General features: G+C 38.9%; 1 protein-coding gene across 1 annotated transcript in view; it reads right to left on the bottom strand.

Moving 5' to 3' along the window:
• Positions 1 to 25,433, bottom strand: part of MAST4 (microtubule associated serine/threonine kinase family member 4) — a 216,875-nt gene that overhangs the window by 183,308 nt on the left and 8,134 nt on the right. The window contains exon 2 of the mRNA XM_085322407.1: positions 17,835 to 17,956. Coding sequence (XP_085178533.1) covers positions 17,835 to 17,956 — 122 coding nt within the window. The remainder of the gene's footprint in view (positions 1 to 17,834; positions 17,957 to 25,433) is intronic.

The raw sequence follows: 25,433 nt of genomic DNA, 5'->3' as shown, positions 1-25,433 counted from the left end.
GCCGCTCCGCCCGCCGGCCCTCACGCCGCGCGGCGCCTGGCCCCGCCGGACTGCCCGGACCCCGCGCGCCGCTCCGCATCCCCGCGGCCGCCGAGCGCTGACATCACGGCTTCCCTGATTGGCGGCGCCGCGTCAGGTGACCGCGCGAGTTGTGCACCCCAGCAACTTCGGCCGCCGCCGGCGGGGCAGCACCGCGCGGGGGCGGGGGGCCGCGGCCGCCCTGAGGGGCCGCCCCGCGCCGCCCCCAGGGGCCGCCCCGCCCGGGACGGGCGCCCAGGCCGCCGCTAGGTGAGGCGGTACCGCGGGCCCTGCGATGCGCTGCCGTCGCGGTCCGCTTGGGCTGCTTTACCTCGCGCCGTCCCCGTTCGGCCCAAGGCCAGGCAGCCGAGGGACGACGAGCAAGTTCTCGTTCCGCTGCAAAACGCACTGACGGGCGCTAACGGGCTGCGACGGCGCTTCCCGGGGAGGGGCCGCTCCGGCCCTGCCCCACTGCGCGGAGCGGCGCGGGGCAGCGGGCCCCGGGCCGCCGCGGCCCCGGCGGGGGGGAACCTCGGCCCCGGCCCCAGCCCCAGCCAGGTGCCGGACCCAGAGAGGCCCCGTCTGGAAGCAGGAATTCTGAGGAGGAGGAAGGTGTTGGACTTTTCTCACCAGCTAAGCTGCTGTCAGCTAAACAAATCCTTGTTATTTCCCCCCCCCGCCAAAGCTGGCACCACACTCTTAGCCTTGGTATCTATTGATTATGCAATGTCATTAAAAATATCTTTGAGATTTAAGAACCCTGCCACTGAGTAAAATTGATTGCATTTTATGTTCAAAAGCAATCGCAGCATACATCTCTAGATTTACAAGGGGAAGTCTTGTCAAATACTAAACACCAAGAGAAACATCCCTCTAAATATACCTATGTATTTTCCAGTTAGGCCTCTTAATCTGATCCTGTTTAAAATTAGGAAGCCTTTAGACTATGATTCAAAGTGGAAGCACGCTCTGCTCTGCAAAACCAAATAAACAAACACTAAAACACCAGACCATCAAAAACTGTAAACTGAAGTTGAACACAAACACAACCTCAATACTGCTAACACAAACTTGTAAAAAAATGGCACYGGTTCCATTTCTTTGAGAAATGAAACTTGTTACCTAAAAGAGGGTTACTTCACCTGGAGCTAACACGATAATCAGTCAATTTTAAGAAAGTTTTCCATTTCAGAAGTCTCATTCTGTGAACAACACCACAGCCCATAACAGAAGCCAACTGTCAAAATCTCCATGCCTTACCTAAAAAATACAAGCACACTTGCACATCACCAACTCCATAGAAAAAGAATGCACCCCCGACCACTTCTAGAGGGCAGCAAGCAGGAATGAAGCGAAAAGTACATTTCTTACAAAAGGATATGAGTAGAGATAAAATTCAAGGTTAGTATTTACCCATTAAGAGTGTAAGATGAGGATTACGACAATCACACTCTCAAATCTACTATGAAAAAAAATATTGATTTTCTGTCAGATTGCATCATTTTGAAGAGTGGTCCACATACCTTTCATAGTAGTAAAACCTGCTAGGGGCAAAACCACTTGTAACAAAAATGAAGGGCTGCTGAAATGATAAGGCTAAGCAATAATAGCTTATCTATAGAACAGAGAAAGAAAAAACTGCTGTATTTGCCCCCATCTACATTTCTTCATATGACTGACAACGTATTGACATTGTTCTACAGTTTTGAAATAACAACCRAGACTTTCAGCATTTAAGACAATGAAGTTGTAAGGAAAAAAGAAAAAAAAAAAGTCAAGTTTTACCAGAATTGCATAAGTAGTTACACAGTAACATCACTTAAAATGKTCCCCCTACCCTGTCTTTCCATACCTCCAACTCAAACTGTGTCCATAATATCAGGTCAATGGCTCAGACTTTTTCACTGCCAATTTCCATTACAGGATCACAGCTCTACTTCAGAAACAAAGGAGAAGCTCATACTGACCAAAACTCCAGTTCAACAAGGGGGAGACAAAGCAATCAAGAACATTGATAGATTTATAGATTCGTAGGTCAGAAGGGAGAGCTGTGACMGTCAAGTCTGACCTTCTCTGTAACAAAGGCCTCAACCCCATTCACTCAACTGTTGTGAATTAATTCCCTTTTGAAGTACAACATCTCTTTAAACAGTACCCTGAACCTAATGAGAAAACTAGTTATGCCAGAGATTTTCCAAAATGAAAGGTTTTTTCATCTCCTCTGTGTAACAAAGGGAAATAGGGTTTATTTTAAGAAGATACAAATATCTCCTTTGAATTCCTCCCAATACTATTTTCTTTTCCTATTTCCACTTTAAAAAGCTAGTCACCTTGTCTTTCTTCTGTGTTTACACTTTCAAACTTCCATCTAATCATTCACATCTGTGTGCCCTCATATTTAGTCTTTTTTATTTCTTTGTTCCCRAAGAAGGGACAGGTAATTGAATCACAACTTAAATATCATTACATTTCAAATGAGGATGGCACCAATGACTTTGAGGCAATAGCTAAAGCTTGTGGAATTTCAAGCGTAAGAGGCAAAACTCTACCATTTGTCCCATGTGGCCCACCACAGGTTTCAGCTGCAAGGCTGCTTGTATATGTTTACCAAATTCTAAACATGTATTTATACAAGTTTCATTTAAAACACTGAAATACAGAAAAATATCCCATATGTCTACCTGGCAGCACACTAAGCAAACAATACTGAAGCTTAATTGGTATTGTTCCGGCAATCATTTTAGTATAGCTAACTACACATAACTGACAGTGTAGCTACATCATTTAAAAGCATTCTTTCTCATCTAGCTGAGACATCTATAAAGACAACAGAGACTCTGCAAGCTCATTACTCAGATGACAACGCTACAGTAAAGTCATACCACCAAATAACATACTACACTGACAGGCACAGATGCAAAAGGTCCTCAGTGTAACAAACCACCTCAAGTATTTCAAAAGCATCCACTTGCTGATACAGATAACTTACAGAAAGAATTATAACCACACAGAACAAAGAGGTCTCCTGCAAGAAATAACTTTTCAACTGAAGACAAATACAATAGAAGTTCTACTTGGTTCTGTGAGAAGCAAAAGTTTGTTACAACTACCTAAATAATTCTGGAAGGCATGAAAATGAAACAAAGAGAAGACTGCCTTCCAGTGGAAGATAAAATTAATCCCAAGTAGAAAAGTACAACCTACCTTTCACTGACAATGTATTTGCTATTAATTCTAAAACTGGCTTTTTCCTAAACTCACACTGCAATTGACAGAACATATCAGAAGATACTTAAAGGCACAGATTTGCAACTAACACATGGCTAGCATTAACTGAATTTTCTTCCAGTCTATGAACCCTTTATGGATGTTACCAGAGGTGCATCTATGTGTTTGATAGCGCATGAGGCCTATGATAAGTGTCTGGAGGTTTCCACTACTTTTCAGCTAATTATCGTCATCGTATTAATCATCAAAAACATGACAGACAAATGATATTGTAATATTGCAAGAATTGTGTTTTAGAAGGAAAAAAAAATCAAAGCAGGGTAAATTGTATATATGTTATATGGAACATTTTAACAATGTTATCCTAATACATGTATGAAATACAGCATATTGCTTCACAAGCTTTCTCACAATCATATTAGAAAAAGGCACACTTCATATATTTACCACAAAATAGAGTAGATATACAGAAAAKGAAATTTTGTCAGGAAAAGCAAAATTATTTTAAGAAAACCAATAAACAAATAGGCACGGCTTTTTGAAAAAGTTTTCCACTCTGTAAATGTAGCATTTGGCCTGACTAAATGTAAAGAATGTGTCAGTATTAATTATATATCTATAAGCCCRTATTTGTTCAAAGCTGAAAAGAAATGTGGTAACATAACTTTCAGGACAGTTATACAAACTTAGGCAGTTTATTTTATTTCTTCCTTCGATTGTTATTTGCTACATTAATACAATTGCTTCATTTAGTTCTGTCACTAAACATTCTGTATTCTGAGAGAATTTAGAAATTACTGTGATTATTGGAATCATCTAATTAAAAAATAAAACCTGAGCATGTGAAAATAYATATATGCATACACAATTAAAGTTTTACAATGCAGATTTAATTTAAATTTATTCATACACTTATCCCATGTGTGGCTGCCACTTTCATATTRCACATGGTGGCAGTATATGATAAATTGTATTTATTATGCACCATGAAACAACTCACCTGTACACTGCCCTCCATCTATCTCTGTCAGGGCTATTTCCAGTACCTTAAGTGTCTCCACATCATCAACTCACCATCACTAAATTCTTAAAATAATTATTTTCCTCTCAAATATGAAAAAAATGAAGCTCGGAATAGATAACAAACAATCCAGTAACTGCCTTACATTTTGATAACTTGCAATCCAACAGAATAGAAACTGATTTTACCAGTGCTAGAGGAAAAGGAAACTAATGTATTCTTAACCACTGTTAAAACTATTCAAGTGTTAGTAGAAAAAAAATGTATTATTAAGTGTCATATTTTCAGAAGTCCAGACAAATGGGCACAGTATAACCAAGATACCTGGTTTTACAAGTAGAGGAATGGAAAAATATGCAAGTGTTTAAAACTAGCTAATTCTTGTACAACCTTTCCTGAGGCATATTAGAGATAGGAGAAAAAACTAAGTGAGTGAGTGTGAGTGTGGACTCTCCTGGATTTTGTGACTATTGCTTTTGAAAGAAACTAAATGCTGGTTTTGTGTATGTAAAGAGGGCAAACAGAAGTGGTGCAAGTTACCTTCCCCACCACTGTGTGAGCATAAATGCATATATATACCGCCCACGCATCACACCAGGCCTAACCTATGCAGCAGGGTTAAAGATTTTCATCCTGGCCTTTTCCACACATTGTCTCCTTCCCATCACTGCAAATCACTCCACAATTACTATTTTCTCTTACTAATCAATCAAATTCAAACTTTAAGAATGAGTTTACAACTCTTATAGGCAATTTGCCAGAGGAATTGCTGCAGCATATGACATTGGATAAGGGAGCACTAACATAAAAAGGAGATGCAGAAGATAGCTTTGTTTGTTTGTTTGTTTTAACTGAGGTATAGMACTGAGGAAAGAATAAATCACATTTCTTTCCCACATCTCTTTCCACCACCCTGTCCACTCCTAAAATGCTGACAGCATTGATAAAGGAGACCAAATTTGATGAAAGAAATTAATTTTCCTTGTTCTTGGTATCTCACCCACTTCCAGGCTGTAGTGATCTTTCTGCACCAAACAATTGCCACCACATAGTTCTTTACTGGTTTATTTTTGCCAAACAGCAGCTACCAGTTGAGTAGCTACTACTAGGTGTTAGTATTACTGTCCTAGAAGGCTCAGCTGCAGCTTACATAACTAACTCTTGCTTCTCTCAGCAACAAATTCCTTTGTTTATTCTTGTTTCATATTTTGAAGAGTTTTCTTTGCATCATACCTTTTACTGAAACTTTAGATTCTATAATGGAAATGTTTAAGCTAAGGCAGTGTTTGTAACTCAGAAATGCTTTTTAAACATTTCTTTACATTTTCTATAAATTCCTTTTCAGTCTTCCAATTGCAAAAGCTTAAGTTAATCAGGCCAAGTATGAGCATGTTAAAAATGCTGCAAAGAAATACTCTATGAGGCTAGCTATAAAATTCAAGACAAAYTGAAAAACACTGGTTGGAGTATGAATTGCACTGGCATACGGCAAAACGGCTTTTGTTTTAGAACCAAAATCTCAAGGCTGACTCAAGTTTAAATCTACCTAGAGCCTCCAAGTTCAATGAGCYTGTCTCTTAGCCAAAGGCTCTTAATATGATCTCAGAGTGAAACACAAACATCCTGGTTTTCTACCGGGGGGTGGGGGGGAGAAGCATATGGAATCGCACTACCCATCTGCCTCTTGTTCCTTCAGCTTCTGCAAGCTCTGGCACTCTGTAAAGTGCTGCTGAAATCAACCACAGGATGGTAAGTGAGAAGTTGCTTCAAAACTGGCAGCCAGGTATAGACAACAGACCCAACAGATCCTGCCGAGATAAAGGTGGCTGTGATCCACCCAAAGGRCCAGAAAGCCTCCTCGTTTGTGCGCGGACTAGATGACCAAACAGCACATCTGTAGCTCTGCATTAGGCACGGCAAGAATTGTCCCTTACACAACCACAGAAAGGCTTCATTCATTTCACCGCTAACAGGACAACATGTTTTAACTACGGTATTCTATCAGTGCAGCTATATACACCAGCTTTATCACAAACTGTCTGAATCAGGTCATGAAAATCCACCACTTGGTTTTCATGATTTGTTTTCCTAGATGGACTATACCCATAGAAGCTATACAATAATATCACATCAAACTTGAAATTACTTAAGGGAACAAAGAAAGCAATTCTCCCATTTTGGAGTGCTAGGAACTCAAGGTGCCCTGTTTAAAATTCTTAATTCATTCATTGATAATTAATCTATCTTRATATCATCATTAACATACATTATATTCCAGGGAGGCTAATTCATTTTAACAGAATCAAATAACATCCATAATTATGTCATTAACTACTAATAAGGCATAATAATTCATATGCAAGTCTAGACACTCTAAACAATTCAATTTTAGTATTCAAAGTATCAGAGTATTTCATCAGCATATTGTTATTGCTATAAATGTTTGCATATAATACCAGAATTAAGTCAGTCTTCAAGTCATTTGATACATTTTACATATATGCTTCTTGTTGCTGTAATTCTGGTATTCTTGATATCAGAAAATGATAATATCATTGCCACTTCCTACAAGAATCAGAAGCAAACATCTTTTCCTAAGTCACTGTATACTACTCACCTGACAAAGTTATACATTTGCTTTTGGTATAAAGAGTACAGACTATAATAAAGCATTCAATATATTCAAGACATTTTAGGTACCTCATTAGTACAATTTTCTCATGTTCATCCTTGGATCATGAAATTTAATCCTTTAGATTATTACACACATCATGAATGTTCATTACTAAATCAGATTTGTTTCTCCAGCATCAAATACATCAGTCAGAAAGCTGTCATGCTTTTCTATAAACTACTGTATAATTCATTAGGAAATTATTTTCAATGTGGAAATTGTTAATAAAACACTCAATATAGATTTAAAAGCCAAAAAAATTTAAGTTGGATCATCCAAAGAGAATTTATATTTTCTTTCCTAAACTAGAAAAATCCTCTGCAAGTGCAGTACCACATTAAACAGATGTGACATATCTCCAGCTCTGCTTTCACCTGCCCTTAAGATCTGTCATACTATTTTTGCACATCTGTGTTTACCTAAAGTCCCCTTTAAGGGCTTGGAGCACTTATTCCATACTTTTTTCTGCATGCCTCTTAAGCTCCCTTAAAAAATACCCCCACATCCACCCCAGAAAAGAAAACAGAGATGCTTTGCCAAATTCTTTGATGGCACAGCTTCCTACAAGCCCCCAGCTACAGCACTTCGACAGCGTTGGCCTGACAACAAAATTGCAATCTCTTAGCAGTAACCTCTTCCCCCTTTCCGTATGACAATCCCAACCCCCCCACACACCTTCTGCATTTCGGGAGCAGAGACTTTCAGTCAGCACACGCAGAGCGGACTGGCGGAGCACTGCGGGCTTTGCGTTCCCCTCCGGCACCACCGAGCGCGGCGAGCAGAGCCATCCCGCTGCACAGGCACGCGCTCAGAGCGCCAGGCTGCCCGGCTCTGCATCCCCGAGAGCACTCCAGTTACTCGGCCCAGCAGCGCGCTAGCATTCCAGCGCTCTTCCGAGCCACGGTGTACGACTCAGAAAACACATCAGGAACAGGGAGAAATTCAAGATTTCCTAGTTAGCAGAACTCTAACATCCTTCTAGAGCTGATAAATTTAGGTGAGTGGCAAGCCGCTCAGATGAAAAGAGGCTAAGCTGCTGCTGTTCAAATATGCCGGTCATTGCAGAAGCACAACATCAGCTTGTTATAAAAGAACACAATCAACTGTAGCTGTTTCTTTAAAAAAAGAAAATAGTACTGGTTTTCTGATTATTTGTTGTGTCTTAAGATTCTTGAAAACTAACTGCTTCCTCATACTGGAGCACATACAGACTGCCAGTCTCAATCACATATACCAGAGTCACCGGGAGGACAGGATGCACAGATCGTGAACAGACAGTACGTAACACACTGGGCTTTCATGCCACCTGCCGGACAAAATACTGCTTGCGCCRATCCATTTCTGGTTTAGCCATTCAGCAGGCTTAGAAAGGTAAGAAATCAGTCATGAAAACACCAGAAGAAAAATAATTGTTGCAGCATTATTCAATGACACAGTGTTGCCCCCACTCTTCCAAAGCATAATTATACAATAGCATAAATCAAAAAATTTACTTTTGAAAGCACAGCTATTATGAGCATAGTTTGAATTCTCTTGGGGATCTTTCTTCAATAAAAACTGAAAAATTACATCCATACACAAGTACTATTCCTTTAAAAAAAACCTCTGAAGTAGTCTCAATATTCCCCCAAGGAATACCATACAACAAAGATACAGGAGTTCTCTTACTTAATGTCTGAAAGTTTGCTGTTCTACACATCTACCATATTCCAGTTTTCAGAGAACAAATAAGCAGAAGCCTCTGCGGCGGTTTTATCATCTGGCATTTTCTAGCAACCAACTCAAACAGAATGATTTTAGATTATGTATACTGAAAAGGAAGCAAAGTCTTTAAAAAAAATTCTCATGACAAAACAATAGCAATTACGTTCTGAATAATATCCTCTAGATATTTGTGAGAACAATAAGAACAGGCAAACAGCCTTTCAAGAACAATTATTAAATATGGGAATGGTTTAAATTGCTGTTTTATTTTTAAATCACTCTGAACAATGATGAATCTAAATAGTCTCTTCATTAGTCTTTGATGCCAGATTTTGGGTTTTGGAGGCATATAATCTTAAGACTTGCAATAAAGCAATATTCCAAAGTTATTTTCTCAATGAGAAAACAAAAATAAYGAACTTCCCCATAAAGATTCTTCTTGATGGGTTTAGCATGTTCTTTCAGCTCCAAGATTCAACATTTCCCACTGTTCAGTCATTCTTCTTTGCAAGAGCAACCCTCCTTCATTAGAAGGCAGCAGTTGAGCTTTTTAACATTCTAATTAATGCCAGTTCATGGAATAAAGATCCATTACAAACCAGACTAACTAGGAAAGTTTTGAATAAAAGGGAATGGTTTTCCTACTAATTACTGGTTTTACTTTGTCCAGTACTCCATACAGAAGAGCATGTTTAATAAGCAAACCAAGAAGCATTTATTCACAGTTACAGGCTTCTGTATCACCACACTAGGGAAGTTTGTTCAGGATATGACCACGTTAGGATGAATTATACTCAAATCCAGCTATACTTTAGTTGTAGCTTAGTTGTCTTAGTTAACTTCAGCTGGTTCTATTTCTGCCCTATTTACCACAGCGAATCTCATAATTCAAGTCTGTTTCTTACTGCCAAGCCTTCACCAKTTTTTTTTTTAATAGATATCCTAACACAGAAAATTAGGAATCCATGATCAGCAGAATGTAGGTTACTATCAAATTATTCTATCCATTACGAAGTCTATGATCATTTCTAAATTTAACCAACCACATACTAACTGAGTATCTTCCATTGCACCGTATAATTACAGATATTCAGCAATGATCAAGAGGTTAAATGTATTCATGAGAGAGTAGCAGTTAACCAATCTCCTACTGATTATTACATTTTTTACTCAAGTGACACTAGGTCAGCTTGAGCACTTATCTAGATTTCTTAATCTATACAACATGATGAAAGAAAATTCATAGCAGATGCAATGATCTTGCTATACTATTGCTAATACTAAAATTATGATGCAACTGGATATAGATATGTACACCAAGATAGAGCATATTTTGATAAAAGAAAAAGTGGAACATTTTCCATCATTACTGAGAGGAACGCTTAACAGAGTTGATTCTCAAATCATCAGTCTGCTGTAGCAGCATACTGAACGCTGGAACAAACGTGGTGACTTCATCTGCCCAGGGAAGCCACAAAATGACTTAGTTGCAATACCAACCTGAGAGAGGGCCTGCAGAAAAATCAACAGCTAATGTAACATTAAAGAGAAGTCTACATCCCCATCTGTTTCTGCAGGACAGTAGCACAGTCTACAAGAGGAAGTCTGATTCCACATAAAAACTACAAAAAAAGTTTGACTGCAACCCAGGATATATAGATACCCAGCAGCATGTGTCGAAGTCAATCTGTRACAGTCAACCCACTCAAAATTTTAAACCAATAAAACTGCATCCATTTTTAAGCCTAGAAGCATATGAGATGAGGGGCAGCAGCACTTTGTCTACTCATCATCCAACACAGAAGCAGGCTCTGCAGTATGCCCTCAAACTGAAAAATGGCTGCAGAAAGAGCTTAGGTACACACTTTTGCTTGTTTGGAACTACGAAAGAGGAGGGACTTGCATTCCCACCAGCATGTTCTGGATAAGCTATGCTCCCCTGCTGCCTCTAAGTTGGCTGGGCCATTCCACTCCGAGTCTCTCCCCTTTGAGAGTTATGGTCGTCATCAGAACCACAGGAATACTTGAGCTTGCAGGAAATGAGTTATTCCCRTGATGTCTGCTTCCATCCTCTGCTACATTACACTTTTTAAGTACCATAGGCATGAAAACATGCTGACAGAAAGACTCTAGAAAGAAAATAAAAATCTTTCTTTGGTAATTTAAAAAGTTATTGCACTTAGTTATCCCTTCTGAGGATACTGTCTCACAGGGGAAAAAAAATGAACAGAAAGGAATACACCTCAAGGGTTTCCATAAAGTCCACCATTTTAGGTCAAATTTGACCAAAAAAAAATATTCAATATTTCCATTTCTGTTAGCTCAAAATTAAGTTTCTTGACAATATTTAACTTCACTATTAAAATTTAAGTCAGTGAAGTAGTACCTTATCCTCCAAAGCATTTTTTAATTGATTTTCTCACCTTATTTATGCACAGGTACTAGACTCTCAAGACTGCAAAAAACAGCCATACAGGTTGCGACTGCATCATGAGATCTAAAGAGTACCCCAATCTACTGCTTACCCAAGTGGCACAGGGAGCACTTGCATCTAAGGTATCAACACCTTTCACTATGCCTTCAGATACAGAAAGCCARTGGAAGAACTGGATCAGCTATCCACTATACAGAGATTTTCCTACACCTATAATGGTGTTCCTTGATGCCAATTTTACCTCATTTATTTTAAAGTCAGAGCTATGAGCAACATTAACTTAAAAATAAAAGTACTTGGAGAGTRGGAACCATCAGCAACAGATCTGTACATCAACACACACTCCAGAAGCAAAGAACTACCTCCTTGCATCTTACTATTAAATGTTCTCATTAAATTTTGAAATTTACAGGTGAATCGCAGTGTTTAAACTATCACGTTAGCTGGCTGGACATTGAAAACAAAATAGTTTGTTTTCTTTTCCTTTTTATGATAGAGCCCAGCAGAAAGCATTATAGCTCAATCTAGCTAAATCCATTCCAGTTCTAGTCATTTTTCCAGGCTGCTTTCTTCCATTCTCACCACCTTTCTATCCTCTTCTCACACACCCCTTTTTTCACCCACATAAAACCATTATAAGTTTAGAGACATTTTTGACGTCAGRCCAGAAAAGGACCTGAGTGTGAGTTTTATTTCCTGCTCATCACAAAGTTTACCCAATTATCCTTTAAACACAGTTCAACAAGTTGAGAACGTATATATTCCCAGAAATGCCCCTGAACTTCAGCAAACACTGTAATGATCCCACTACTTCCTCTGGTTGCATAATTCACTGCCTGACGACCATTAACATCCTTGCTTCTCATGTGGCTAATTTTACCAGCACCCAAGTTCTTGACCCTATTTTTTCAATCTCCCCACTGTTTCCCCACAATTTTTTTAAAAAGAAACTGGCAGCACAGCTCTATCCTCAAGACAAGGATCGTGAACGTCACACAGAGAACTCAAGAATCACAGTGGACAGGCAGCCTAAGTCCTTTCCAGGGTCACTGCTCYCCAAGACGCAGTCGCCAGCCTCCCCCCCAGGGATGACGCACTGCGTGCAGCCAGCTGCCTGCCTGCCTCTGTGCGGGCCCCTCAAACCAAAGCAGAATCTGCAAGAGTAAGACGTGCCCAACCGGCTGCGTAGGCCAGGGAGGCAGCTTTAACAGCCCTAGGTTTTTCATTATTTAAWCAGACACTAGTCGTGGTGAGCCTTCTTCACTGCCTGGGGGAATTCTCTCACGAGGGAAGATGGCTATTTTACGGGAAGGTCAGAAAACAGAACTGTGGCACTCGTGTGCAGGACAGGAAAGTATTGCTAGCTCCTGTACACACTTGATCTCCTCCACTGGCTTTGTGCAGTTCTAACAGGATACAGAGGAGGATTATACCCACACTCAGCTAATAAACGGAGCAAGCTACTTGGAGCAGCTTCCCCCGTCCGTTCTGGAATACGCTCGGTTATGTTCTGTCAGCTGGAGGCTGACCAAAGCTGACGGACAGGAGGAGACCCACTCAACGCAAAGCGGGTACGTGTGGAAGACACGCTGCATGTGCTTGCAACACTTTTTAAACTACCAATCTTGCTATCAAAGGTTATTATTTTACTTGTTCTTCCTACTGTTCCTTAAGAAATGATACGTAGCATGAGAGGAGTTCTTGGTTCTGACAGATTTGAACTACCTGTGTAAGAGTTAATCCTGGCCATCACAACTTTTGGATTTTATCCACCAAAAATGAATGGAAAAAGCACCAGGAGGAACAAAGGTAGTATTTTTTTAATCAGAGATTGTAGCAAAAAGTTGACATTTCTCTCCAACTTTACATAGAAAACAAAATGTTTTGAACTCTGTCATGCAGCTGAAGCTGTAAATGTCTTTTAAACCCAAATGTGAGTATTTTAATGAACTGGTTTTTTAAATGAAGCTGAGTGCCCAATCATCAACTTCTTATCAATTTGTCAGTCAATAAAATATTATAATTTCTCATATTTGGACCAGATCTTCTCCAGTCTTTCAAGGTGTACAAATATTGGGTAGAAGTGCCTATAAAGATGAATGTTAATTTTCTTCTCTCTACTCCTAAATTAGAACTAACCATTAAATTAGAACTGCAATTAAGAATTTGTTAGACAGCTAATACAGACAAAGAAATATGAATGCAGATACATATTCACAGATAAGGAGTCAGTGAACTGAAATACACAAGGGAGAATGACTCAAGTCTTAAAAGCTAAAAGCAACTGAAGCAGAGAAAAGCTGCCATTACTTGGCAATTTTAGCATTTCATGGAAATAAATATTTTCCATTAAAAAAAATTCTCTGTGATTAGTCTCAGATCCTGAGCTGGTTTTAAGTCAAACCAGAACAATGTATGCAGACCTGCACAACAGCTTAGTGTTCAAATAACCTTGCCAGTTCACAATCGATATTACTGAAATCTAGTTAACTGTTTTGAGGAGATTTCAGATAAGAGACAGACACAAGATTAGCTACTTAAAAGATTTTCCTTATATCTTCATCAGGTTTCTTAGAAGCGCTATTCTTGCAAATGCTCCTTAACTTGCAAGGTATTAAATAGCTGCTCACATGTACAGCTATGAATATTAGCCACTAAGGGTCTGGATTCTCAGACAGGAAGAGCTAAAATTTAGAACAACCTAAATTTCAGACTCCTCTCACTCTCTAATAACTGTATTAAAAAGTCAGCTGCACCTGATAGCCATAAAACTAAATATGCAAACAATTAAAAAAAAGATTTCCAACAATTTTAAAATTAAACCTTTAAATATAGGCCTTATTTTTTAATTACGTGGTTTACTCAAGCACAACTGACACTGTCATTCACTTATCTAACCAATTAGTGTTTCTAAAGAATGTATTTTATTTGTTTCCAATCATCTGTTATCTAAGCTATAATTTTGCTGCTTCTCAGGCAACAAATGGCTGTCTTGCATCTGGGGAATAAAATACACAAAAGGGTGTTGGTGTGCTGTTTGAATACATGCAATTACTGGTAGTTACATTCTAATTAGCATAATGAGTTTTGAAACAGTCCTCATAATAACTGTCAACATTATGTCAATTTAGCTGAAGTTAATGGCATATTTAACAAAGACACACTTACTCATTTTCAGTATTATACTATTTAAAAGGAAGGAGGAGGCAAGGCCCTTTCTGAAGAAGTAAAGCTGCTTTTCACAGACACTGAACATTTCTTATTTTTCCTTTTCAGCAATCCATCTTATAAAACAGTAGATTATATAATTATTACCCTCATGCTTTCATAAGACCATTCTTTCTGATAAAGTGGCAATAAAAAGCAAGTATACTACAATACAGTTACTTGCAAATCATTCTATTGTTTTGGCAATATTGACAATATTTACCTTTTTTTTAATGACAAAACCTTAAGATGTATACAAGCCAAATAGTAGTAAATAACGGTACTCATACCTACGTAAAACATCACTGCATCGGATGCACTAGGAAAGAGCTTCAGCTATTCACAAAATCCAGTTTTATCCTTTCCAGTAAGTTCCAGTAAATATATAAGACTTCTCATAGCCCTTCTAATTTGTTATATAAATCATAGATAGACTCCTCAAAGTTAGGTTAATTTCTCCTCCTAAACTTAAGTTCAAGCCACAAATACATTTGTCTATCATGAAGCCTTAAAGGAGATTTGTAGTATTAATGTGGGAGACAACATACAGCTACAAAAGTTTTACACAACCGATTTTGGACAATCATTTTCCTTTTATCTATATATTTGTTATAATTTATCATAGAGGTTCCTTGTGTTCAGGCTTCTACAGTTTATATATATGTAACTATCTAACAAAAGTTAAAAACAGCAAATTCACTCAATCCATGCCACTCAAACAAGAATATCTTTCTGACTATAAAAATGTAAGTAAGACTCATTATTTAAGCACATAAGCTCATTACAATGAAATAGTAACAAAAAAAATATTTATTTAGTTTATTTTGAACTATTTTCCCAAAAATCTAATAGCAATAATAAAAATGGGCACATTAATACAGTAAGCAGCCATGCTATTCGTAGACACTGCGGGAAGGGGGACACGGAGAGGGAAATTACTCTCAAACTTTGGACACCAAATGAGGCAACAAATCTAAGTTAACTCCTTAGGTCACCTCAGCAGAAAAGGAGCACTTCCAGGGGCCAGCTCATCTTTCCCTGATACAGATGCCCGAGGTCAGGCAAGACAACAGTCATCCTACGGGGCAAGAAAATGAGACAAGCTAACTTCCCTAAGCTCCCTCCACACTTGGTGCTGAGACAAATGTTCTGAATTGTCTTCTAGAAGCACATATTTTTCTCCCATGACTACAGAGGGAAGTACCAACACCCTGTGAGAATATCTCAGGTATTTCTTCCATAACTTGCTTAAAAATCAATACTGCCCCACAGAAAGGATTTACATCCATGTCACAATAACTGATCTAGACAAATTTTTACAAATGTTGATGGAGAAGGGGAGCAGGGGGAAGCCTTTTGTATTCCATTTGCAATTCCACTTAGTGCTAGTATGCATCTTCCAGTTGTTCTCATGTCATTCTTGCATATCTTACTCTCAACAATCACAGTTTATAGTCAAGTCCCCAATGGTGTCAACCCCAGCAGAGGAACAAAATAATGGGTTTTTTGTTTTGTTTGTTTTTTTAAAGAAAAATGTTTGAAATTATTTCAACTCAGACTGCAAACAGCTGCATAGAAATTCTCTGTACAAATCTCTATGTAAGACCAAACTTTCTAGTGAATGCAATTAAAACTCCCATCATGAGGAACTGATAAGCCTCCACAGTCCAACTCCACGAGGCACAGAGTAAAACAAAACAGAACAGAGTGGGATGGGGAGTGCTCGTGAACCTAATTTATGGTCCCTGTTTAGCAAAGCCACGTTTTTTCAGAAGCCTGACAGCAAAATATTTGGCAAAGCAAATTCTAGAAGAGCTCTACGCATATGACAGTGTGATGCAAGGCTTCTTACCAGGCAAAGTCTGACTGTGTGCAAGGTGGGGATGCAGGTTCCTCAGAGAAGTGTGTTTCTTATCAGAACTGCCAGACTGTTTGCATGTGCTGAACAGAAAGCTCTCCTCTGCGCTTGCAGCACATGAAAAAAGCTGCAGTCAGGCACAGAGAAAAAACATGGACAGACAGGAAGAACTCAAGATGACAAATATGCCATCAACCTCAATAAGTGGTGAGTGAAAGGCCTTTTCTTCCATTAGTTTTCTGTTTTATAATCATTTAAAATCTTTTTGTCAAGGTGCTGATGAATCTTCTTCTTAGTATGGTTTAAGAGTTACACCAAAAGCACAATGTTGCTAGCAGCCTGATATGTAATAGTTACGCTTGCAAAAAGATATAATAGCAAATAGCAACATAGCTATAATAGCAAATAGCAACATAATACTTTTTGGTGAACTGATCATTAGAAGAATATACAAGATTTCTTTTTCTCCTAACTAAAGGTGGAAAAAAATGTACAGGTCTGATGAAGTTTAAAAGATGTTTTCTGAGCATTTATCTACATTCTTTTCTATCTACTCATTTTAACCATACATAATCTCAAAATACCTCATTCACAATAAACTATTGTTTTTCCTAACAAAACGTAAAACAAAATACATAGGTTTATAATTAGTTGCCTGGAAAACATTTGGGCACAAAGCATACAACTTCCAATAGAACCAAGCATTTGTAGTAAGCAAGGAATCTTGCCACAAATAATTAACAATACCATTAAGCAGAAACCATAATTACATTTGTAAATGCAGATTTAGGGCTCTTCATAACAACATACTACGTCAGTTAGATTCACACAAACTCGCCATCTACATACCTATATGATACTGAAGTTGGCATATTGGATCAGAGTTTTTTGACCTGAAGACTGCATGTTAGAGTAAGTCTTCCATATGGATTAGCAAAATTTTAAAAAGCCAAAAGGCAAGAGAGGACGAATCATTCCTAACACTTTCCTGCTTTTTCAATCAACGTTAAATATATTCTTTAAGCAATTCTTTGAAGAAAAGTATAAGACAGTATATGGGGCTTGTGTTAAATGTCGAGACTTCATATGATTTTAGTGCACAGAAAGACAAAGCAGTATAATGGATGCATGAAAACAAAAAACTGGAAGTTGAAGTGCATGAGCTATATCATCCCTGCTTCCTCTCCTTATCACTTTATCCAAAAGACTTAATTAAGCTCCTGCTTCATGCCTATGTTCTTCTGGGAGCAGAGTCCAGCAGAAAGTGGAAACAAAGAAATTGATAGAAAAGAATGCCCAAGAGAAAGACCCGCTACCTTTTACTGCTGTCTTAAAAAGCATGCCTCTCTCTCTCTCTCTCTCTCTCTCTTTTTTTTTTTTTTTAAAAGGAAAGAAACCATTTAAATGCAAATAGCTATATTAATGCAACATTCAGCTAAGATGTTATGTAAAACCCAGTAATGCAATTCAGAGTTACTCCTGCCATGAATGGCATTCAGTCACACTCAACATATTCAAGTAATATTGTATGCAGAAATGCACTATAGTTACATAAAAAGATTTGGCTTAAGAAGGAGAAGCACATCTGGAAACAAACTGTCATTGAATCCCCATCCCCTCACCAATTATGAAATCATGGAAATGCAATAGATTTTTCTGATTTTTCCTAGCTTTGAAAACATTTACTTACCAAACTAGCAGTAAGTGAAGGTGCTGACTGTCCAAGTGCTTGGCTGCGCATGCGAACAAGATTTGAGGTTTCTGCAGGCTGCCACAGCTGCTGTCCAATTGCATTAGGAAGCAGGTACCTGCCTGCCAAGTTAAGAAAGAGTACATTAAAATATAAGATATCACACACAAGGTAATACAATGGATGAAGTTTACTATAAGATAAATCTCTTACCTATATTTTTGGTTTCTCAGGCAGGCATCCACCATTCTAAAATGTTGGCTTCTTTCACTACAGCCCCAATCAGAGGGGATTCCATCAAAACAGAATTTTTACCATTCACTTGTCAGCCCTTCCACATGCTAAGTTTTTCTTATGCAAACTCATTTAATATTCTCACAGCTATACCTTTCCTCTACCCTGAGTCATAACTAATGCAACAGAGACGAACATCCAGAATGGTGGGTGTGAACCAAAGAAACCTAAATTCTGAAGGCTAGTAAAAAAAGGTTGTGCGGCTTTTTTTGTGCAAATGTATTATTCCAAGTCTTGTATGCAACATAGTTTATGTTTTTGTATCACAGAACTACAGTAAGCCATATGCCCTCCAAGACTCACATTAATTTAAAAATTCAGCTGTCATTAACAGCCATGATAATCGAATAAAGTTACGTTAAAATCTCTGCAGAGAGCTCTTCCCTTTTAAGAACGAGAATAGTCTCTTCGAAGAGATTGAGATACATCTGGTTCTACTGGAGAAGCAGTTCCAATGATAAAGGTCCCTGCAGCAGAAAACAGACATGTATTCTCTTGCCCAGATCACGTCCTTTCAGGAGACAGGACCTTAACTGTCAAGGAGTAGAAATGCCAAGGGAGATACAAAGATTGCCGTTGCCTCTTCCAGTACAAGATTTAGAGGGAAATAAGGGAAGCTAGGRGCAGACAGTTTCAAAACAGGAGACGATTTTTCATACATGGATAACAAGTCTGTGGAACTTCTGGCTAAATGAAGACGAAAATTTACATCTTCAAGGAGAGACTGAAAAAGTTCACAGAAAGGAGAACTACTAGGGATACTAATTATGGAGAAACCATCTCTGGTTCAGGAAGTCCCAGAGCTGCAAAACAGAAGCAGGAGGAATAGTCAGGGAAATATATTAAAAGGACAAGCATATAATGATACTGTTTCTTTTTGTTTACTTTCACCCACTGTCAGAGACAGGATCCTGGGCCAGACACTGGTCTTACTGAGTATGTTCACCCTTAGTTCTTAGTTATCTCTGAAAACTATATCAAAGCAAGAGAATCACACTACTCAGACAACCGACATCTTTTCTCAGAAAACTAACTGGCTCATTCACAGACTGCAAAGGAAAGTTCGAAAAAGGCATTTCAAAAAATAAATATGCTCTTCTTAAATACATTCAAAATCACAATTCAAGATTTTGATTGATCAGCTCAGATGAAAGTCATCTTCCAAGCCACACACACTAAACATTTGTTTCCTGAAATGAAACCAGTTCCTGTTTCATCAACCTTGTCACTTCAAGGAGCCACAGAGTGGGTATGCACATGACCCATTGACACACGATTGYACCCTTTTAACTGGGTACTGGTTTGTCAGGAGATCGAAGTTCTTAGTTTCACAAGCTTATTTTTAATAGCAGATCCACAGAGAGCTTCCTTGGCCTCTGGAGACTGACTTTCTTAGGAGCTAGAGAGTTCCCAAGCAATAGCACAGGAGGAGCTTTTAAAAACATCTCAATTAGTCTTTAGAACATGGTATTGTTCTTCAATATACTGGAAAAGCAAAGCTTGTAGACATTTTTCACCCAATTTGCTAACAGCTTGCTGCAGACTCAAAGATGCACAGGAAAGCTGTACTCCCCAGTTATCCAGGGTATAACCTTCTCCAAAGCTAGGAAAACTGAACTAGTTCCCCAGCTGCTCTCTCTGCCAGTCTCTGTCAAACCCTCATTGCCTTTTCACATGTGCTGCCAGCATCCTCCACTAAATGGAAGCTATAAAAAGCTCAAGGTATTGATTGCAATGCCACCTACTTGATATTCCATTCATGTTAATCCTGGAATGGCATAGACAGTGACATATCCAGTGACATACAGTCAGCCAGAGCTTACTTATCACCACAAAGAAACAATTCCTTCTCATCCAGTGAAAAAAATAAAAATAAAAAGGTAGAGAAACTCAATCACACATACTTTCCATTTAAACAGATGTGTTATTTCTTTAATGTTTTCCACATCAAAAGAGATCTATTCATTTTCTTTAGTGGCTTCTTTGCCTCCTCTCCAGAGAGTGAATGGAGATACAAGGCTGTCAGGACAAAATCAGAAATTTACTGCTGCCGAGTTCCAGACTACAAGAGACTCTCTGGCTACAAAACAACAGAATGAAAATTTGCAAGAAGGCTCTTAAAATTCCATCAAAGTCAACACAGCCCCAAACAGAACCTCTTATCTCCAACAGCAACGCTAGTAAAATGCTTTGGCAACACTTGTTTTGTCAAATAGACATACATTGCACCCAAATTTCTTACAAACTCTTCATTAATCCACTTCAGAAACCACCAGGAAAATCATGCTGAACAATTTGCAACTTGATTTCCCTGTACCATTCTCTTAAGCACATTGTATCACCATAGGAATCAATACTTTCCTTGAAAAACTACAGATATTAGCTCTGAAGAAAAACAAAAACATACAGTGCAAGCAAGTAGGTCTGTTTTAATTCCAAACTTTGTTCTAAAACTGGGGAAAAGCACTGTTCTTGGTTAACCAGTGCACTCTAGGTATCAATTTGAAACTGTTCTAGAAACTCACTGTCGGTCCCTAGAATTTCTCCAGACTGCACTTACTTTCAGTTTAGATGCAAACCCCACAGACCTTCCCAAATGAAGGTTGAAGGCAACTATTTAGAGTTTGTTCAGAAATGAATCTAGTTTTGTTAAGATTTGGACTCCTATCCCAACAGGCTTAATTAACAAATCAGTGAGGTCCAGAAAGAGAACAACATATAAGAACTAAGTGCCATTATTATCACTCATATTTACTTTTTGTTTGAAATGGGAGCCAGACCCAAAACCAGAAGGGCTGATACTGCAATTCCTATTTATGCAAGTCACTCAGCAAAGTGAAGCACTCTGCGTGTTACTATGTGCAGCTCTGTGCTGACATAAAGCAGCTCAGTTAACTTTATTCTTTGTCCTTTACAGTCATCTATATTTTATTCAGTTATAACATTACTCAAACATCTGAAAGTCTAGGATGTTTTGATACAGAGGCTAGAGAAGAGGCAGTCCTAGCGTTCACATGCAACAAAATTTTGTGCTAAATCCTTCCTTCAACGGGAAGGGTTTTGCCTGACTGACCAGAAAACAGAGCAGATTAACCCAGGGCCAGCATCTGTGCTGTTAGAATTCAGTTGATTTTCTGTCATTTCTTCTTGCATGATTAACCTCTAGAAATATTTAAAGTAATGTTGGAGAGCCTGGGGTGTAACAAATTAGACAGCGTGATCAAAATCACCAGCAGAAATGTGAGCAGGTATGATACTGGAATAAGTTCTCCTTCCCCTTTGCCCYCAGACAGCAGCTTTGAGGGCACAGCAAATTTCACAATGTATGAAATTAAGGCAAGTGTAGAAGACCATCTAGGGCTCTAGCTATTCATGCGATAGTACATTCACAGTTAGTTTTAAATACAAAAACTGTATATAGTAAAAAATGCTTTCTATGCAAGCAAAAATAACAATGGCATATATAAAAAGWTGGTAGCAGATACAAAACTCTTATCTGGGAATAGCATTAATTGTTCTCCAAGGAGATAATACCAGGAGAACAGCAGTTATCAACAAGCAAGCCAGTTACAGCAAAAACACTGTATTTCTTAAAATAAGAAAAATTGGACATACTCTATAGAAAAAGTGAGCCTTTTTTTCCTTTCCAAACAGGAATGGAGCATCACCACTTCTTAGAGAGAAAAAAATCTTCCAAAATTCAATCAGGTCTCTTTGAGGGATTAGGATGCCATTGTGTTAAACCATTACACAGAGCAGCAGTCTCTGCCTGCAACAAAATAGTCAACAAGTCTCCCTGCTTTCCTCCACCAAGTTCTATGATTCCCTTACTTTCACACTATCTGCTCCTGCTGCTTGTTGTCCCTATACCCCTAAAAGCATCCCCAAGGACAATTTTTTCCTGCTACAGTTTCGTTCGTAATTGTATGCATTTTTCCTCTTTCTTTTTTGATGCTTTCTTTATTAAAGTCTGAGTTTACACACATCCAGACCTTCCTCATGATTAGAAGTGATTTGTCAGCACCACATGTGAAACTTCAGCTGAAGCAGATAGTCACTTTTCACACTGCACCCAGTTCTGCCTTCCCCAAGGAACTGCTCGGCTTTTGCAGAACTGGTAGAGAGGGTGAAGACAACTCTGCCTCATTCCTTCTATCTTAATTCAGGATTTTGGCATCTACATAGCACAGAAACTGTGCCAGGTCCTGGGTAATCTCCATCTAACATCAAACCATGTTGCAGCTGGATAACTACCTTCATCAGCTGCTTACACAGATGAGTCTCCTACAGCTACCAGTCCCCTACTGCTGTTCCATTCATTCACTGCTTGGCCTCGGACTTTCTCCCCTAYTATCCACAGAGGCTTTGCTGGTATCTTTACCACTTTTCCTGTGCCTGAAACCATCGAGAAAGACCAAAATATTCTGGTCACAGCACTGTTTGGGTACCAATATCATGTCCTTCTGTGGCAGGATGTAATCCTCGTTAGTCCACCACATTTATCAAAACACTTTTCAATGAAAGGTGACCTAAGCCGATTACATAATGGTAATTACTTAACATTATTCAATAGTATTACGTAATAGTAATATTGGTAGACACAGGGCACGCATCACTGGCTTTCAGGGTCATCTTCCCCTTGAACTTCCCTACCATGTCAATCTGCCTTCATAATTAGTATTTCTAGAAAACATAACAAAAACCTTTGTTGCTATTTCTTATTTCTATTGAGTCCATATGTATATATTGTGGTATGCTTTACTGTACGAGAGGCCTTAAAAATAAAAGACTTAAACACAGATACTTCTGCAAATACTAGTCACAGGAGGTGAGTTTTGCTTTATTCTCATTAATTATACAAATCCTCCCTATTGCTAAAGTACTATTCTCCCCTTCCCCTTCTGTCCCTCCAAAGTCCATATGCTAATAGAGTTGCTGCAAATAACTAAATGGAAAGAAAGAGAGCTTAAATCTAATACCTATAAATCTTTCATTTTTAGTTATAATCTAGGAATTATTTGCCCTCAGTTTTCAGCATTCTCATATTTAAAAATTGCATGTAATGGAGAGACACTTTTGGCATACAAATGAAGTTTTTGACTTTACAAAAGTATCTAGGACAGAGCAGATTGTTATGTAATTAGTTGAATTATAGGAATAAATATAGAGGAAGCATCTTGAAAGGGAAAGATTGGTTTTGAGGAAAACATTAAAGCAGTTCTCCATTTCACAATTACAAATGAAAAACAGGTATGCACTTCACTAAAATTCAGGTATCTGTATTTGGGCTGATACTAGCCACAGACACAGACAGCCCAAACCAGAAGGGGCACATATGACTACAGCACCCCACAGACCGAACGAAGCAAGCGTCAGCGTGCTTTCCACCACTGTGAAGTAGTAGCCTTCAAACCAGCCTCCTGCCATCCTGCCCCAGTGGGGAGAGGGATGAGGGTGGGAGAAACCCAAGTACCACCAATTTGGCTTTCTTTTTTGATAAATCAATTACGCATATCCACAACATGCATGAAGCTTATCCAAAAAATAATTCAGAAAACTAAATTCTCTCACCACTTTGAGAATTCCCTCACTACTTTGAGGCCAAAAATAACTGATTCTTGCTCAAGAACCAGAGTCGGTGGCGCACAGGTTCACGGAGGACAAGCCGGGGTGCTCGCTGGGGAGCGCCAGGCAGCTGCGGAAGCCCAGCAGGAATGGCGCTTGGTGCGAGGCACAACCCAACGCAACCCAACCCAACGCAACCCGCCGGCAGGTCGCTCTGGTGCGTAAAACGCGCAGAAAGGAAACGCGCTTGGGCGCTTCTCCTCTTCCTTCCCTTTGCTCCCACAGAAGTAGATGAGACACCTCTCATCCGGTCTCGCTGCCGAGGGCTGAAGGCCGCCGCCACACGTGCCACCACCGAGCAGGGCCACGCGCAGAGCCCCCGAGCAGGCGGAACAGAAACCTGGGGCAACACGCACCACTGCTCCTGCTCTCACAGACGAGGAGGATGGAAAGGGCAAGCTGCCTTCCTGCACCTTCAGGGACGTACGGGGGAAAAGCGGCAGAACCTCCTATGGTAGCATCCTGCCGTCGCATCGCCCTTAAGGGCACTGCACTTTACTACTTCAAATTTAATGGTTCCAGGCAGCCCAGCTGTAGGAGACATGGAGGATGTCCATTTTAGGGTCTATTCTCACATCAGTGTGTAGGGAATTAAAGTACATAATTCCCATTAGCATTTATAGGAACATAAAACAATAGTGCCTGGATTAAAAGCCATCATTAGGAAACTTTTCAGTGTTGTGCCTTATTTTACTGTGGTTACATCAACGAAGAAAGTTATCATTTAATTCATGCATCATTTACTAATTGCAACTTAAAAAWATATTGGCATGTTATATGTGTTACTCAGCTACATATGGTTAAAGTTGATGAACAACGCCGCTTTCCCAGCCTAATGCAAGAGGGGAACTTGCTTTAAGCTGATCTGTCCACCAAATATTGCATCTTACTGTAAGATATATCGCTCAGTCAAGCCTACGATTACAGCTGAATCAATCAGCATTTCTTCTGTTACTTTACAAGTAGTACTTCATTATAAGAAATCCTATTAAACTCGTAAGAAATTTTCACTTTCTGATGCACTAAAAAAATATTTTAAATGCTCTATATTGGTTTCACTTTCTAAAATTAGCTGAAGAAGTGGTATCTGGTCATGTATGAAATAAGTGTAGCCCACCAACAGCAAAACTAAACTTATATATTTGAACTTTTTGGTGAGATTATGGTTTAAAAACCAATGGATCTGTTCTAAAGTTTCATCAATATGATTTTTACTCTACTTGCTAAACTGGAGCTGGAAAAGTTTGGCAAATATCTAGTTTGGAATCAGAAACTAGAAGGATGCAGGTTTAGCCCTGTCTAACTGTATACAACAAATCAAGCCTTCATTAACTACAAAAAGGATTCAGAACTAAGGCTGTTTATAAGTATTACCAAAAATAATAAATCACATGGTTATACTTCCTTTTGGAAATATTAAGAATAGCTTATCACTTCTATACTTGCAAGAAATTATTCTCATCCTACTCCAATAGCTGAAAGGCACTTAAAAGACAATACAGAATTTTAGACATAGGAAAATTATTCATATAAATAGTATGCTGAAGTTACATTTACATTTCAACTAATTGTTTGCAATCAGTTACTGAAGCATTATGAAAGCAACAAAATATTTGCTGGTGAACACCAAAGCTTTTCAAGTATCTCCAACTTTAGTTTTTTTTTTTTTTTGGGGGGGGG

This window comes from Rhea americana, unplaced genomic scaffold (assembly GCF_003343005.1).
Source record: "Rhea americana isolate MKP2758 unplaced genomic scaffold, rheAme1 scaffold_77, whole genome shotgun sequence".
Lineage (NCBI taxonomy): Eukaryota > Metazoa > Chordata > Aves > Rheiformes > Rheidae > Rhea > Rhea americana.
This window is presented reverse-complemented; position numbering and strand designations above follow the sequence as displayed.